Here is a 17,999-nt window from a genome sequence, read left to right on the forward strand (position 1 = left end):
CACCCAGCATGGGTATATGTAAAATGACACCCCAAAACACATTCCCCAACTTCTCCTGAGTACGGCAATACCAGATGTGTGACACTTTTTTGCAGCCTAGGTGGGCAAAGGGGCCCACATTCCAAAGAGCACCTTTCGGATTTCACCGGCCATTTTTTACAGATTTTGATTTCAAACTACTTTGCACGCATTTGGGCCCCTAAAATGCCAGGGCAGTATAACTACCCCACAAGTGACCCCATTTTAAAAAGAAGACACCCCAAGGTATTTCGTGATGGGCATAGTGAGTTCATGGAAGTTTTTATTTTTTTTCACAAGTTAGTGGAATATGAGACTTTGTAAGAAAAAATAAAAAATAAAAAATCATCATTTTCCGCTAACTTGTGACTAAAAATAATAAATTCTAGGAACTCACCATGCCCCTCACGGAATACCTTGGGGTGTCTTCTTTCCAAAATGGGGTCACTTGTGGGGTAGTTATACTGCCCTGGCATTCTAGGGGCCCTAATATGTGGTAAGTAGTTTGAAATCAAAATCTGTAAAAAATGACCTGTGAAATCCTAAAGGTGCTCTTTGGAATGTGGGCCCCTTTGCCCACCTAGGCTGCAAAAAAGTGTCACACATGTGGTATTGCCGTACTCAGGAGAAGTTGGGCAATGTGTTTTGGGGTGTCATTTTACATATACCCATGCTGGGTGAGATAAATATCTTGGCAAAAGACACCTTTTCAAATTTTTTTATACAAAGTTGGCATTTGACCGAGATATTTCTCTCACCCAGCATGGGTATATGTAAAATGATACCCCAAAACACATTCGCCAACTTCTCCTGAGTACGGCGATACCAGATATGTGACACTTTTTTGCAGCCTAGATGCGCAAAGGGGCCCACATTCCTTTTAGGAGGGCATTTTTAGACATTTTGATCCCAGACTTCTCACGCTTTAGGGCCCCTAAAATGCCAGGGCAGTATAAATACCCCACATGTGACCCCATTTTGGAAAGAAGACACCCCAAGGTATTCAATGAGGGGCATGGCGAGTTCATAGAAATTAATTTTTTTTGCCACAAGTTAGCGGAAATTGATTTATTTATTTTTTTCTCACAAAGTCTCCCTTTCTGCTAACTTGGGACAAAAATTTAAATCTTTCATGGACTCAATATGCCCCTCAGCGAATACCTTGGAGTGTCTACTTTCCGAAATGGGGTCACATGTGGGGTATTTATACTGCCCTGGCATTTTAGGGGCCCTAAAGCGTGAGAAGAAGTCTGGAATATAAATGTCAAAAATTTTTTACGCATTTGGATTCCGTGAGGGGTATGGTGAGTTCATGTGAGATTTTATTTTTTGACACAAGTTAGTGGAATATGAGACTTTGAAAGAAAAAATAAAAATTTCCGCTAACTTGGGTCAAAAAAATTTCTGAATGGAGCCTTACAGGGGGGTGATCAATGACAGGGGGGTGATCAGGGAGTGTATATGGGGTTATCACCTCCCTGTCATTGATCACCCCCCTGTAAGGCTCCATTCAGATGTCCATATGTGTTTTGCGGATCCGATCCATGTATCCGTGGATCCGTAAAAAACATACGGACGTCTGAATGGAGCCTTACAGGGGGTGATCAATGACAGGGGGGTGATCAATGACAGGGGGGTGATCAGGGAGTCTATATGGGGTGATCACCCCCTGTCATTGATCACCCCCCTGTAAGGCTCCATTCAGATGTCCGTATGTGTTTTGCGGATCCGATCCATGTATCCGTGGATCCGTAAAAAACATACGGACGTCTGAATAGAGCCTTACAGGAGAGTGATCAATGACAGGGGGGTGATCAATGACAGGGGGGTGATCAGGGAGTCTATATGGGGTGATCACCCCCCTGTCATTGATCACCCCCCTGTAAGGCTCCATTCAGATGTCCGCATGTGCTTTGCGGATCCGATCCATGTATCCGTGGATCCGTAAAAAACAGATGGACGTCTGAATGGATACTTACAGGGGGGTGATCAATGACAGGGGGGTGATCAATGACAGGGGGGTGATCAGGGAGTCTATATGGGGTGATCACCCCCCTGTCATTGATCACCCCCCTGTAAGGCTCCATTCAGATGTCCGTATGTGTTTTGCGGATCCGATCCATGTATCCGTGGATCAGTAAAAAACAGACGGACGTCTGAATGGAGCCTTACAGGGGAGTGATCAATGACAGGGGGGTGATCAATGACAGGGGGGTGATCAGGGAGTCTATATGGGGTGATCACCCCCCTGTCATTGATCACCCCCCTGGTAAGGCTCCATTCAGATGTCCGTATGTGTTTTGCGGATCCGATCCATGTATCCATCGATCCGTAAAAAAAAGACGGATGTCTGAATGGAGCCTTACAGGGGGGTGATCAATGACAGGGAGGTTATCAGGGAGTCTATATGGGGTGATCAGGGGTTAATAAGGGGTTAATAAGTGACGGGGGGGGGGTGTATTGTAGTGGTGTTTGGTGCTACTTATTACTGAGCTGCCTGTGTCCTCTGGTGGTCGATCCAAGCAAAGGGGACCACCAGAGGACCAGGTAGCAGGTATATTAGACGCTGTTATCAAAACAGCGTCTAATATACCTGTTAGGGGTTAAAAAAATCGCATCTCCAGCCTGCCAGCGAACGATCGCCGCTGGCAGGCTGGAGATCCACTCGCTTACCTTCCGATCCTGTGAACGCGCGCGCCTGTGTGCGCGCGTTCACAGGAAATCTCGCCTCTCGCGAGAGGACGCGTATATGCGTCCACCCAGAATAGCAGGGCCACCGCCAGGACGCAATCCTGCGTACGGCGGTCCTGAGGCGGTTAAAAACGACAGCTTGTCCCGCAAAAAACAGGCCCTCATACAGCTATATAGACGGAAAAATTTAAAAGTTATAGCTCTTGGAAGGCAATGATGAAAAAAGGAAGAAAAACGCTTCATCTGTAAGGCCCAAAACAAGATGGTCACTAAGGGGTTACTGAGTCTAATTCCGGATTGTTTTCAAACTGAAATGAGAAGTATATAGGAAGGACTTATATTTCTCTATCAGGGCACTGTATTCAAATAACGCTGTGTGTGACTGGTGAAACCACACTAACCTTAGCAATGGGGGTTAGTCAGCACACCATTGTATTTACTTTATTATTTGTGTTTGCAGAGTGTTGCGTTTCTTTTAACCTTAGCAAAGGACAGGTGAACTTGAGCTTCTAGAAAATGGCCGCAGCTACTAACGAAGCCTGTTGTTTGCTGCTGAAAATGTTTTCTCTCTAGCGATCAGGAGGCGGATAGCCGTGACGTAAGGAGGCGGAGCTCTGGCGGAGTATTCTAGGAGGACGAGCGTAGCTTGCCAATGGTCGTTATAGGAGGAGGCGTGTATATATAAGGAGGGTGTGTCTGGCTGTGGCTACAGTAGGCAGCTTGTAGCAGCCAATCATTTGGAAGGGGCGGGGCCGCGGCTGGCTATGACTAGAGAAGGCGGGGCTGTAGTGGTGTATGACAGGAGGAGGCGGGGCTATACTATTTACGAGAACCAATCAGATGTTGCAAACATTTGCTGGCGATGCCGCTGTGTGTCGGATTTCCCTCTGTGTTCCGTGTTTACTCCGCGCTCTCAGCATGGAAAGGCTGCGCTCCCTCCTGCAGAGGACACTGGGGACGGTGAGACAGCACATGGGCACTGACCAGTTCGGGAATAAGTATTATTCCATTCCTGAGCAGAAGACATGGACAGGTAATGACTGCCGCCCCGCGTGTCATGTGATAATCGTCTGCACGACATGTCACGTGATAACTATGAAGGCGTTGCCATTAGCAACCGTCCTGCGTTACAGTTTATAATCTGCACTTATGAACGTAAAGTCTGGTTGCTATGGACAACAGGAACTCCTTGACATTTTGGGTCCACAATTTTTATTTTATCTTTTTTTAAAGGGGCAGTTACCTCACCTTTGAAGCGGTTGGGCTCTGTTCACATCACGTTTTGTGTATACACCGTCACTTGGATGCCTGTGACAAATAAACCCTTCGGACAGGTTTAGCGGGACTCCTCCTGACATAAACACTAAACAGACATACAAACCTGGTGTGAACATCACCTTAAAACGACTCTCCTGTAATCTCGTCGCTGCATCTGTTGACATTTGCATTTGGCAGCAGCAGATGCAATATTACATGGGGGGGGGGGGGTCCTGTTACCAAGGCAACTGTATGACACCTTAATGCTGCAGAGCTTTGGATGTTGTCAGGTTGCCAAGGTAACTGAAGCACCTGATCCAAAGCTGCCCATACACCTGAAGTAGCTGTTGGAGCGGTTTCTCCTGATCTGCATCCCCTCCCGCACACTTGCATGCTCAGCTTGACCCAGTGCATGCGTTCTTAAAGAGGAGGGTTGCAATCCGAGACGTCTGATACTTTTCCCCAGTATCGGGTTGGCTGTTTGGCTAGTCCCACCGACATGGTCAGGTTCTGGTGACATCCGGGCACCTTGCAGGATGAGGCCACCAGAGCCGGAATAGAGAGTTGTGTACATTCTCCTGGAGGCCCATTTTAGGTGCCCCCTTCGCCCCCAGCTTCTACCTGCCAGTGGTTCAGTAGTGCAGCCTACAGGCTATTGCACCCTGCCATATAACTGCTGCTTACTGTACAGGACCGTAAGAGCGCTGCCCTGCAGGCCCATGAGTCCTCTCCTCCACCCCTGTATGCTGAGGATAGTAGGGTGCCTACCAAGGACACAAAAATATCATTTCTGCCACATAATCTGCTGTGTGTCAAGACATCCTATGGCCCTCACATAGTCTGGTTTTGGTCAGTGTTTCATCAGTGATTTCCATCAGTGATTGTGAGCCAAAACCAGTAATGGAGCCTCCATAGAGCAGGCACAAATCTTTCCATTCTACCTTATGTCTGTGGAGTGTCCACTCCGGGTTTTGACTGATGGAAATCACTGATCGCACACTGATGTGTCAATGTAGCCTAAATCTGCAATCTCTTCAGTCCAGGAAGCCTCTGGTGTTTGTATAAAGAGGTTGTCAAGAAACCCACTTTAGGACTCGTGCACGCGACCACGGAGTGCTGTCCGCATCTTTTGTGACCCCATTAAAGTGAATAGGTCTGCTTCCGATCCACAAAAAATGCCGCTTAGATGCGGACCCAGTCGTGTGTATGAGCCCTTACACACTGCTTTAACCACTTCAGCCCCCAGTGCTTAAACACCCTGAAAGACCAGGCCACTTTTTACACTTCTGACCTACACTACTTTCACGGTTTATTGCTCGGTCATGCAACTTACCACCCAAATGAATTTTACCTCCTTTTCTTCTCACTGATAGAGCTTTCATTTGGTGGTATTTCATTGCTGCTGACATTTTTACTTTTTTTGTTATTAATCGAAATTTAACGATTTCTTTGCAAAAAAATGACATTTTTCACTTTCAGTTGTAAAATTTTGCAAAAAAAACTACATCCATATATAAATTTTGCTCTAAATTTATTGTTCTACATGTCTTTGATAAAAAAAAAATGTTTGGGTAAAAAAAAAAAATGGTTTGGGTAAAAGTTATAGCGTTTACAAACTATGGTACAAAAATGGGAATTTCCGCTTTTTGAAGCAGCTCTGACTTTCTGAGCACCTGTCATGTTTCCTGAGGTTCTACAATGCCCAGACAGTACAAACACCCCACAAGTGACCCCATTTCGGAAAGTACACACCCTAAGGTATTCGCTGATGGGCATGGTGAGTTCATAGAACTTTTTATTTTTTGTCACAAGTTAGCGGAAAATGATGATTTTTTTTTTTTTTTTCTTACAAAGTCTCATATTCCACTAACTTGTGACAAAAAATAAAAAGTTCTATGAACTCACTATGCCCATCAGCGAATACCTTGGGGTCTCTTCTTTCCAAAATGGGGTCACTTGTGGGGTAGTTATACTGCCCTGGCATTCTAGGAACCCAAATGTGTGGTAAGGAGTTTGAAATCAAATTCTGTAAAAAATGACGAGTGAAATCCGAAAGGTGCTCTTTGGAATATGGGCCCCTTTGCCCACCTAGGCTGCAAAAAAGCGTCACACATCTGGTATCCCCGTACTCAGGAGAAGTTGAGGAATGTGTTTTGGGGTGACTTTTTACATATACCCATGCTGGGTGAGATAAATATCTTGGTCAAATGCCAACTTTGTATAAAAAAAATGGGAAAAGTTGTCTTTTGCCAAGATATTTCTCTCACCCAGCATGGGTATATGTAAAATGACACCCCAAAACACATTCCCCACCTTCTCCTGAGTACGGAGATACCAGATGTGTGACACTTTTTTGCAGCCTAGGTGGGCAAAGGGGCCCATATTCCAAAGAGCACCTTTCGGATTTCACTCGTCATTTTTTACAGAATTTGATTTCAAACTCCTTACCACACATTTGGGCCCCTAGAATGCCAGGGCAGTCAAACTACCCCACAAGTGACCCCATTTTGGAAAGAAGAGACCCCAAGGTATTCGCTGATGGGCATGGCGAGTTCATGGAAGTTTTTATTTTTTGTCACAAGTTAGTGGAATATGAGACTTTGTATGAAAAAAAAAAAAAAAAAAATCATCATTTTCCACTAACTTGTGACAAAAAATAAAAAATTCTAGGAACTCGCCATGCCCCTCACGGAATACCTTGGGGTGTCTTCTTTCCAAAATAGGGTCACTTGTGGGGTAGTTATACTGCCCTGGCATTTTCCAGGGGCCCTAATGTGTGGTAAGTAGGTAAATGACCTGTGAAATCCGAAAGGTGCTCTTTGGAATGTGGGCCCCTTTGCCCACATAGGCTGCAAAAAAGTGTCACACATCTGGTATCTCCGTACTCGGGAGAAGTTGGGGAATGTGTTTTGTGGTGTCATTTTACATATACCCATGCTGGGTGAGAGAAATATCTTGGCAAAAGACAACTTTTCCCATTTTTTTATACAAAGTTGGCATTTGACCAAGATATTTATCTCACCCAGCATGGGTATATGTAAAATGACACCCCAAAACACATTCACCAACTTCTACTGAATACGGAGATACCACATGTGTGACACTTTTTTGCAGCCTAGGTGGGCAAAGGGGCCCAAATTCCTTTTAGGAGGGCATTTTTAGACATTTGGATACCAGACTTCTTCTCACGCTTTGGGGCCCCTAAAATGCCAGGGCAGTATAAATACTAGGGATCGACCGATATTGATTTTTTAGGGCCGATACCGATAATTTGTCAACTTTCAGGCCGATAGCCGATAATTTATACCGATAATCTGCTGAAAATTAATGTTTCTTGTTAACGTGTATTATTATTTTATTTTTTTTGTAAATCTTTTTCATTTATACTTAATATTTTTGTGTTTTTTTTTTTACTAACTTTTAGCCCCCTTAGGGACTATAACCCTTGTCCCATTCACCCTGATAGATCTCTATCAGAGTGAATAGGATCTCGCACTCTCCCTGCTGCCCTGTGCTCTGTGCACACAGCAGCATGGAGCTGACTATGGCAGCCAGGGCTTCAATAGCGTCCTGGCTGCCATGGTAACCGATCGGAGCCCCAGGCTTACACTGATCGGAGGAGCAGGGGAGAGGGGATCCTGTGGCCACTGCCACCAATGATTAGAACTGGGGGGGGGGGGTAAGGGGGGCACGGGGGGCACTGCGCCACCAAGGTTTTTACTATTGGGATGGGGGTGGGGGGCGCACTGCGCCACCAATGACTAATATTAGGGGGCTTGAGGGGGGGGGGCGCACTGCGCCACCAATGTTTTTACTATTGGGGTGGGGGGCGCACTGCTTGAGGGGGGGGCGCGCACTGCGCCACCAATGAAGATACCTCTCTTTCACATACAGGAGGCGGGAGCTGGCTGCAGAATCACATAGCCGGCTCCCGACCTCTATGAGCGGTAGCTGCGATTCGCGGCACCTAAGAGGTTAACTACCGCGGACCGCAGCTGCGGTTCATAGAGGTCGGGAGCCGGCTATGTGATTCTGCAGCCAGCTCCCGCCTCCTGTATTTGAATTAATGAAAGACTCATCTTCATTGGTGGCGCAGCTGCCACAGCCCCTCCCCTCCTCTTGTCTTCCGTCCTGTCATTGGAGGCAGCGGCAGCAGCAGTAGCATCACAGGGGGAGGAGACACTGCTTCCTTCTCCCCTGTGCTGCGGAGGGAACACAGAGCGCTGAGAGCAGCGCGTTCTGTGTTCCCAATACGTTATCGGTATATCGGCAAAATAGATGCCGATAACGTTCAAAATCCTCAATATCGGCCGATAATATCGGCCAAACCGATAATCGGTCGATCCCTAATAAATACCCCACATGTGACCCCATTTTGGAAAGAAGACACCCCAAGGTATTCAATGAGGGGCATGGCGAGTTCATAGAAAAAAAAAATTTTTGGCACAAGTTAGCGGAAATTGATTTTTTAAATTTTTTTCTCACAAAGTCTCCCTTTCCGCTAACTTGGGACAAAAATTTCAATCTTTCATGGACTCAATATGCCCCTCAGCGAATACCTTGGGGTGTCTTCTTTCCAAAATGGTGTTATTTGTGGGGTGTTTGTACTGCCCTGGCATTTGAGGGTCTCCGCAATCATTACATGTATGGCCAGCATTAGGAGTTTCTGCTATTCTCCTTATATTGAGCATACGGGTAATGAGATTTTTTTTTTCCGTTCAGCCGCTGGGCTGAAAGAAAAAAATGAACGGCACAGATTTCTTCATTCGCATCGATCAATGTGGATGAAAAAATCTCTGCCAAAAAAAGAAAAAGGAGGGGAAAGGCGTCTGCCAGGACATAGGAGCTCCGCCCAACATCCATACCCACTTAGCTCGTATGCCCTGGCAAACCAGATTTCTCCATTCACATCAATCGATGTGGATGAATAAATCATTGCCGGGATTTTTTTTTTTTATGTATACAAAGTGTTTGCCAAAGTATATGAACACCGCCACCTCCTCAGCTCATATGCCTCGGCAAACGTATCTTTTACTGCAGAGGAGAAATCTCGTCTTGCAGCGCCGCATACACCGACTTGCGTGTAATCTGACAGCAGCGCAATGCTTCTGTCCGAATGCACATCAGTGCTGCAGCTGGTCGATCGGTTGGTCCACCTGAAAGGTAAAAAAAACAAAACAAAAAAGAAAAAACCAGGCCGCAACGCAATAAATTTATTAACTGTTGAACAGAACATAGAAACTTTTTTTGAACTTTTTTAACTGAACGTTTAACTTTTTTACTTACCGGTATTTTTTTTTTTTTGTTTATTTTTTTTTACCTTTTATAGAACAAACCTCTCCTTCCCCATGGGACAATGTGCAAAGCGCAAATCGCCCAAAGATGTGGCGAAGTACGTTATGCACTTTATCCCAGGTGAAAGGAGAGGTTTGCAGCAGCTGTGAGTGAATGGGCCCTAATAGCCCTGTGTGCCTGTCCTGGTGAGATGTGATCCCTATGCTAGGTGTACCTGTGTGTGGTACTTCCGGAAACACTCTCCATAGCATAGGGCAGGGTGGTCAGCACAGTCAGGACAGAAATAGCGGGTGTCACGCCTTATTCCACTCCTGCTACAGACACGACATCTTTTTCGGGGTGACGGTTGGGTTGAGGTACCAGGAACGACACTGGGGAAATGTCGCTCGTGTAGACGGCTAACTACACTGGTGGATGGGGCCACGGAACCTCCTGGGTAAAGGAGGTTCTCGATGATCTCTTCCTGGAATTTGAGGAAGGATCCTGTTCTCCCAGCCTTACTGTAGAGAACAAAACTATTGTACAGCGCCAATTGAATCAAATATACAGACACCTTCTTATACCAGCATCTGGTTCTGCGGGAAACTAAATACGGAGACAACATCTGGTCATTGAAGTCCACCCCTCCCATGAGCGCATTATAGTCGTGGACACAGAGGGGCTTTTCAATGACACGGGTTGCTCGCTCAATTTGGATTGTCGTGTCTGCGTGAATGGAGGAGAGCATGTAAACGTCACGCTTGTCTCTCCATTTCACCGCGAGCAGTTCTTCGTTACACAAGGCAGCCCTCTGCCCCCTTGCAAGACGGGTGGTTACAAGCCGTTGGGGGAAGCCCACGCGACTAGTTCGCGCGGTGCCACAGGCGCAAATCCGTTCTAGAAACAAATGCCTAAAGAGGGCCACACTTGTGTAGAAATTGTCCACATAAAGATGGTACCCCTTGCCGAATAAGGGTGACACCAAGTCCCAGACTGTCTTCCCACTGCTCCCCAGGTAGTCAGGGCAACCGACCGGCTCCAGGGTCTGATCTTTTCCCTCATAGATCCGAAATTTGTGGGTATAGCCTGTGGCCCTTTCACAGAGCTTATACAATTTGACCCCATACCGGGCACGCTTGCTTGGGATGTATTGTTTGAAGCCAAGGCGCCCGGTAAAATGTATTAGGGACTCGTCTACGCAGATGTTTTGCTCAGGGGTATACAAATCTGCAAATTTCAGGTTGAAATGGTCTATGAGGGGCCGAATTTTGTGGAGCTGGTCAAAAGCTGGGTGGCCTCTGGGACGGGAGGTGGTGTTGTCGCTAAAATGCAGAAAACGGAGGATGGTCTCAAATCGTGTCCTGGACATAGCAGCAGAGAACATGGGCATGTGATGAATTGGGTTCGTGGACCAATATGACCGCAATTCATGTTTTTTTGTCAGGCCCATGTTGAGGAGAAGGCCCAAAAAAATTTTAAGTTCGGAAACTTGGACTGGTTTCCACCGGAAAGGCTGGGCATAATAGCTTCCCGGGTTTGCGGTTATAAATTGTGTGGCATACTGGTTGGTCTCTGCCACGACTAAGTCCAAGAGCTCCGCAGTCAAGAACAGCTCAAAAAATCCCAGGGCCGAACCGATTTGAGCCGTCTCAACCCGAACTCCAGACTGGGCGGTGAAAGGGGGAACTACTGGTGCGGCTGAAGTTGGTGACTGCCAATCAGGGTTTGCCAGCACCTCAGGGACTCTAGGGGCTCTACGGGCCTGTCTGTGCGGTGGCTGCGACGGGGTAACTATTGCACGTGCCACCGTACCAGCTTCAACTGCCCTTCTGGTGCTCGCTACTTCACCATGTTGTACGGCAGTGCTGGTACTAGGTCCAGGGAGGGCTGCGCTGCTGGTGTATGCCTCACCACGTGATCCGGCAGCGACAGCCCCACTCTGCTGCTCTTGAAGCGGATCCTGCGTAACCTGTGGTCTAGCGACACGGGGCCGGGTACGCCTGGTGCTGCCAGGGACCTCCACCTCCTCGTCCGAACTTTGGGTCAGAGAGCCACTGCTTTCTACAGGTTCATATTCTGACCCGCTAGATTCGTCAGATGAGGGTTCCCATTCCTCATCCGACTGGGTCAGAATCCTGTAGGCCTCTTCAGAAGAATACCCCCTGTTTGACATTTTGGACTACTAAATTTAGGGGTATTCCCTGAGACTACCCAAGAAAAAAAGCAAACCTGTCTTACAAAGGGGAGGCTAGCGAAGTACCGGAGGCCGCTGCGGTTGATAAAAAATATCAAAACTGATTTTTTTTATCGCCGCAGTGCGTGTAAAATGAATGTGCAGTGATCAAAAAAAATATATTTTTCGTCACTGCGGTGGGGCGGGCGTGGGTGAACGCACGTGTGGGCGACCGATCAGGCCTGATCGGGCAAACACTGCGTTTTGGGTGGAGGGCGAACTAAAGTGACACTAATACTATTATAGATCTGACCGTGATCAGTTTTGATCACTTACAGATACTATAAAAGTACAAATGCTGATTAGCGATACGCTATTCAGCGAATAAAAGTGACTGCGGTGCGGTGGGCTGGGCGCTAACTCACGCTAAACTACCTAACCAAGGGGCCTAAACTATCCCTAAAACCTAACAGCCAATACTAGTGAAAAAAAAAAAGTGACAGTTTACACTGATCACTTTTTTTCCTTTCACTAGTGATTGACAGGGGCGATCAAAGGGGTGATCAAAGGGTTAATTGGGGTGCAGGGGGGTGATCTGGGGCTAAGGTGTAGTGTTTGGTGCTACTCACTGTGATGTCTGCTCCTCTGCTGGAACCAACCGACGAAAAGGACGAGCAGAGGAGCAGAGAAGCCATATAACAGATCATATTTACTAATATGATCTGTTATATGACTTTTGATTGGATTTTTTGAAAATCGCCAGCCTGCCAGCCAATGATCGTTGCTGGCAGGCTGGTGACGAAATACTTCTTTTAATTTTGCCGGCCCGCGATGCCCATGCGCGGGCCGGCTTTGAGCGAAATCTCGCGTCTCGCGAGATGACGCGTATATGCGTGACCCTGCGCAGCGCTGCCACCTCCGGAACGCGATCCTGCGTTAGGCGGTCCGGAGGTGGTTAAAGGAGATATGTCATCAGAAAATAACTTATTGTTTAAATCACATTTTTATGTTTAACATATATTTAAAGAGGCCCTGTCACCGCTCCTGACATGCCTGTTTTAATACATTCATGCATTCCCCACGTATTAACATCTGGAGCCTCTATTCTTATGGCTCTGTGATGTGCCATTCCTTTATTATTTCTACTAGAAGTTATGAATGAATTGCTAGCAGTCTGCAGTAAGGGTACAGAGGGGTGGTAACCTGCTGGAGGTGTGTCTCTGCACAGTCTCACTCTATCCAATCAGTGCTGCCACTGTCAGACTGTGCAGGTACACCCCCCCCCCCCCCCCAACTGGTTACCGCCCCTCTGTACCCTTACTGCAGACTGCTAGCAATTCATTCATAACTTCTAGTAGAAATAATAAAGGAATGGCACAACATACAGACATAAGAATAGATGCTTCAGAATTGTTATTACATGGGGAATGCATGAAGCTATTAAAACAGGTGTGTCAGGAGTGGTGACAGGGCCTCTTAAGGAACTTTTGATGGTGTTGTTTTTAATTTCCCATGTCCATATCTATATTTAAAGGGAACCTGTCACCAAAATATCGCCTATTAAGCTGTTAAGAGTACCTTATAGTGCTACATAGTTGTGTCCTATAGCACTTTTTCGTCCTTTTCCTGCATTTATCGTCACTGAGAAATCAATGTTTTAATCAGCCGCTGCCCCGTGTTTCAAGTTAGGCTTGAAGTCAAGGGGGCAGCAGCCTAGGCGTCTCCAATCCTGCTTTTCCGGCCTCTCGCCGCCTTGATTGACACGCCGCATCTCAGTGCTGGTACCGCGCTCTCAGCCCGCATGCGCAGTAAAGGGCTGCTGTAGCGCGATCCCGGCTCCGGCTCCTACACTCAGCCGGCTTCAGTCTCACTACTGCGCATGCGCCCGCCAGCCTTACATACTCGCGCTCTGTATGCGCAGGAAGAGAAGATGCCGGGCGCGGGCGCGAGTATGTAAGGCTGGCGGGCGCATGCGCAGTAGTGAGACTGTAGCTGGCTGAGTGTATGAGCCGGAGCCGGGATCACGCTACAGCAGCCCTTTACTGCGCATGCGAGCTGAGAGCGCGGTCCCAGCACTGAGATGCGGCGTGTCAATCAAGGCGGCGAAAGGCCGGAAAAGCAGGATTGGAGACGCCTAGGCCGCTGCCCCCTTGACTTCAAGCCTGACTTGAAACACGGGGCAGCAGCTGATTAAAACATCGATTTCTCAGTGACGATAAATGCAGGAAAAAGGACGAAAAAGTGCTATAGGACACAACTATGTAGCACTATAAGGTACTCTTGACAGGTTCCCTTTAAACAAAAAACATAAAATCCAGAAATTTTCGCACTGGTCACTAGGCCTAATAATAGGTGCCATTTCTTGGTCTGAACATATCACTTTACTGCAGTTATCTTCTTATCTGTCATTCTAATCCTGCCTGTAATGATACCACCTCTGTGTATAGATAAGACATGATCCACCATTCACAATAGGTGATTGTCAGAGCTTATCTATTCTTTCCTTCTACAATGACCTCCGCACAGGTCACAGAGCATGCCTAGAGAACTCTCCCATAGAAGTCACTGAGGTCCCCTCCTGACCACTGTGTCTATGGCCCATGGGGCTGCCGTAAAGCAATTTTTTTTCATGCTTTGTAAATGCTGTTAAGAACAGCTCAGGCAAGATGGTCGCCCCATAATCATGTTCAGGAAACAGAATAAAAAAAAAATCTGCAATCAGAAAATAAAAACGGATGAGAAAAAAGGAAATGTGTCACAATCTGGTTTTAACTGGCAGAAAAAATTAAATGGTGACACATTTCCTTTAAAGAGGTTTTCCTGTAGTAGAATATTGATAGCCTATCCTCAGGACAGGCTATCAGTATCTGATTAGTGGGGGTCCTACTCCTGCCCGTCAGCTGTTTGAAGAGGCCACATCGCTTCGGTAAAGCCTGCTGCCTCCTTGAGGCTCAGTCCCATGCATTGTATAGTGGCCATTCACTTCTATGGGGCTGAGCTTCGCCTAGGTCATGTGACCCATGAATGTGACATCACTGGTCTAGGAAGAGGCCGCAGCGCTCTCCTCAGCACCGCAGCCTCTTCAAACAGCTGACCTGTAGGGGTGTCAGGCCCCCCCCCCCCCCCCACCGATCTGGTATTGATTACCTATCCTGAGTTACTTATTCCCTGACGACCCCTTTAAGAGGCTCCTCCCTCCGTGAGATGTACCATCTGCATACAGCCCCATTAGGCCGCTTTCACACAGCCAGTCTTTGGTCAGTTATTTCCATCAGTGGTCATGAGCCAAAACCAGTAGTGGAGCCTCCACAGATATAAGGTATAATGAAAAAATCTGCACCTGTTCTGTGTTCTTGACCCGCACCTGGTTCTGGCTCACAATCACTGATGGAAATCACTGACCAAACACTGATGTGTGAATGAGGCTTTGGGCGGGAGGTTACTTGGTGACCTCACTGTCGTGTGAATCAAGAAGCCATATTTGGCTGACAATAAATAATCGGACGGTGTTGCATGGTTGATGGAACGATACAAAATTTTTGGCGTATTGACGGCCCGTCTGCTAGAATTTGTGCCGCCTGCGATGTAGGATTTCCCAGTCATCGGCTGGATGCAGATGGCCATATTATATTGGCCCATAGATGAATGTTCTTGTCTCCAGGTCCGTGTTCTGGGACCAATCAGGCCTAAGGAAGTCTCAGCAATCGACTGGTTCCGTATCGCCCATGGATTTACTGTACGTCTCACGTGGATGGGGTGGTGCGCTATTTATTGGCACAGACTAAAAAAAAATGCTAATATATCTGCAGCCTAGCGTTCCAACGATCAGAGATTTCTGACCTTTTGTTAAGGCTGGGTTCACACTTGAGCGCATTTTATATGCGCGTTTAACGCACGTTTTTGTTGCACGTTTTTATGCGTGTTTTTTGCAATAGTAAACGCGCGTTTGACGCGCGTTTGTGTGATTGACTGCAGTGTCCTATGGCCACAAACGTGCGTCAAAACGCCCCAAAGAAGCTCAAAAACTTGTTTGAGCGTAGGGCGTTTTTCAGCGCGTTCAAACGCGCTGTAAAACGCTCAAGTGTGAACCCAGCCTAAGGCCTCTTTCACACGGACGTTGCGGGAAAAGGTGCGGGTGCGTTGCGGGAACATGCGCGATTTTTCCGCGCGAGTGCAAAACATTGTAATGCGCTTTGCACGCGTGTGAGAAAAATCGGCATGTTTGGTACCCAAACCCGAACTTCTTCACAGAAGTTCAGGCTTGGGATCGGTGTTCTGTAGATTGTATTATTTTCCCTTATAACATGGTTATAAGGGAAAATAATAGCATTCTGAATACAAAATGCATAGTACAATAGTGCTGGAGGGGTTAAAAAATAAATAAAAAATAATTTAACTCCCCTTAATCCACTTGCTCGCGCAGCCCGGCATCTCTAATGATCTTTTACCATGGTGATGGATCATGTGATGGACCATGTGATGACCGGAGTGACGTCACCACAGGTCCTGTTCCTGCAATCAGCAAAAAAGAAGACAGAAAAGATGCCGGCTGCACGATCAAGTGGATTAAGGTGAGTTAAATTATTTATTATTATTTTTTAACCCCTCCAGCGATGTTTTACTATGCATTCTGTATTCAGAATGCTATTACTTTCCCTTATAACCATGTTATAAGGGAAAATAATAATGATCGGGTCCCCATCCCGATCGTCACCTAGCAACTGTGCGTGAAAATCGCATCGCATCCGCACTTGCTTGCGAATGCTTGCGATTTTCACGCAGCCCCATTCATTTCTATGGGGCCTGCGTTAAGTGAAAAACGCACAAAGAGGAGCATGACCGCTCGTGTGCACAGCCCCATAGAAATGAATGGGTCAGGATTCAGTGCGGGTGCAATGCGCTCACCTCACGCATCGCATCCGCGCGGAATACTCGCCCGTGTGAAAGAGGCCTAAGGGTGGTGACCCCTTCAGCGCCTTGGACCACAGGGGTGTTGGAATTAAAGAGCATCTGTCATCTCTCCTGACATGTCTGTGTAAATACTTGTACTTCCATTGAAATAATAATAATTGTTTCTCTGTTGTGCCATTCCTCTGTTATTCCTCCTTGAAATGTATGAATACATTTACAACTAGATGTTACCTGTTAGACTGACATTGTACACCCAGAGATGACAGTTTACGAGGCATGCCCCTTTGACAAGGGGAGTGCTAACACCCGGTTGTCTATTTATACATTTTCTAGGAGGAATAACAGAGGAATGGCACAGCACAGAAAAGATCCTCCGCAATTGTTATTTCATGGGGAATGCAACTACAGATATGTAAGAAGAATGAAGAGCTCCTTTTTAACCCCTTCACTGCCCTAGACCAGCAGGGATGTTGGAATTTTTCTGCGGATTTAGTAACATACATAGTATATAAGGCCGAAAAAAGACATTTGTCCATCCAGTTCGGCCTGTCATCCTGCAAGTTGATCCAGAGGAAGGCAAAAAAAAAACCCTGTGAGGTAGAAGCCAATTTTCCCCACTTAAGGGGGAAAAAATTCCTTCCCGACTCCAATCAGACTAACTCCCTGGATCAACGATCCCTCTCTAGTAGCTATAGCCTGTAATATTATTACACTCCAGAAATACATCCAGACCCCTCTTGAATTAAATTGTCACAAATTTTGCTTAAGATTTGCTACATATTCCAAATCCATATTGGATCCACATGCTGCAGATTTAAAGGGGGTCTCCGGGATTTTTGTATTAATGGACTATCCTCTTTGTAGGCCATCAATACCTGATCAGCAGGAGTCCAGCGCCCCCTTCGATCTGCTGTTCAGGAGTAGGTACTGCACAATGAAGGGAGATGGGTTGCTTTGTGTCAGTTACTCATGTACGGCTGATCAGTGAGGGGGCAACGCGTTGGATCCCACCAATGTGATATTGACGGCCTATACCAAGGAAAGGGTATTAATAAAAAAAATAAAAAAAAAACAACCCTCAGCCTGCACACGTTGTGGTTTTCGCTCAGATTTTCATGCGGAAAAACCGCAACATAATACAGTACCAGCAAGGTAAATGACGTTACATAAATCTCATGTACACTTTTCCTTTTCTTTCTATGTCAATTGCAAGGGGTGACATTGGGGGCAAAACACATGTGGATTTTGGTGCGGAAACGCATAGAAATCTGCCCGAAAATCAGTGCAAAATTTTTCCTGTACAGTGGAATTCTCATTTTTGTGGTTCACAGAGCAGTACATGTGCGCAGCCACAGGATGGCGCCATTGTCTAAACACTGACAATTCATCCCTCTGCCTCATGTCCTGATGTGTGGATAGAGAAGGTGATCCCCATTATGTGCATCCGCAGGGATCAGTCTCCTCCGCTTCCCGTGTTCATGTGATCATCTTTGTGCATATTACAAGCTGAATAATTCAGGCCTGGATATTAGCTGAAAGACAAAGCGATACTGGAGGGGCAAACAGATGAGCTGCGCACATGTTGTGTCCATGACAGCGCCGCACCTGACAGAAGCCAGGAGGTGACGTGTTGTCATCACAGTCTCCAGTAGTGCAGCCTCAGGCCTGTAACATC

At 46.7% G+C, this 17,999-nt stretch overlaps 1 protein-coding gene across 1 annotated transcript in view; it reads left to right on the top strand.

Moving 5' to 3' along the window:
* Nucleotides 1-3,557: 3,557 nt before the first annotated feature.
* Nucleotides 3,558-17,999, top strand: part of NDUFAF2 (NADH:ubiquinone oxidoreductase complex assembly factor 2) — a 164,140-nt gene continuing 149,698 nt past the window's right edge. Inside the window, exon 1 of the mRNA XM_040421318.1 lies at nt 3,558-3,742. Within this exon, the coding sequence (XP_040277252.1) occupies nt 3,628-3,742 (115 nt within the window). The 5' untranslated portion in view covers nt 3,558-3,627. The remainder of the gene's footprint in view (nt 3,743-17,999) is intronic.

Source organism: Bufo bufo, chromosome 2 (genome assembly GCF_905171765.1).
Source record: "Bufo bufo chromosome 2, aBufBuf1.1, whole genome shotgun sequence".
Classification (NCBI taxonomy): domain Eukaryota; kingdom Metazoa; phylum Chordata; class Amphibia; order Anura; family Bufonidae; genus Bufo; species Bufo bufo.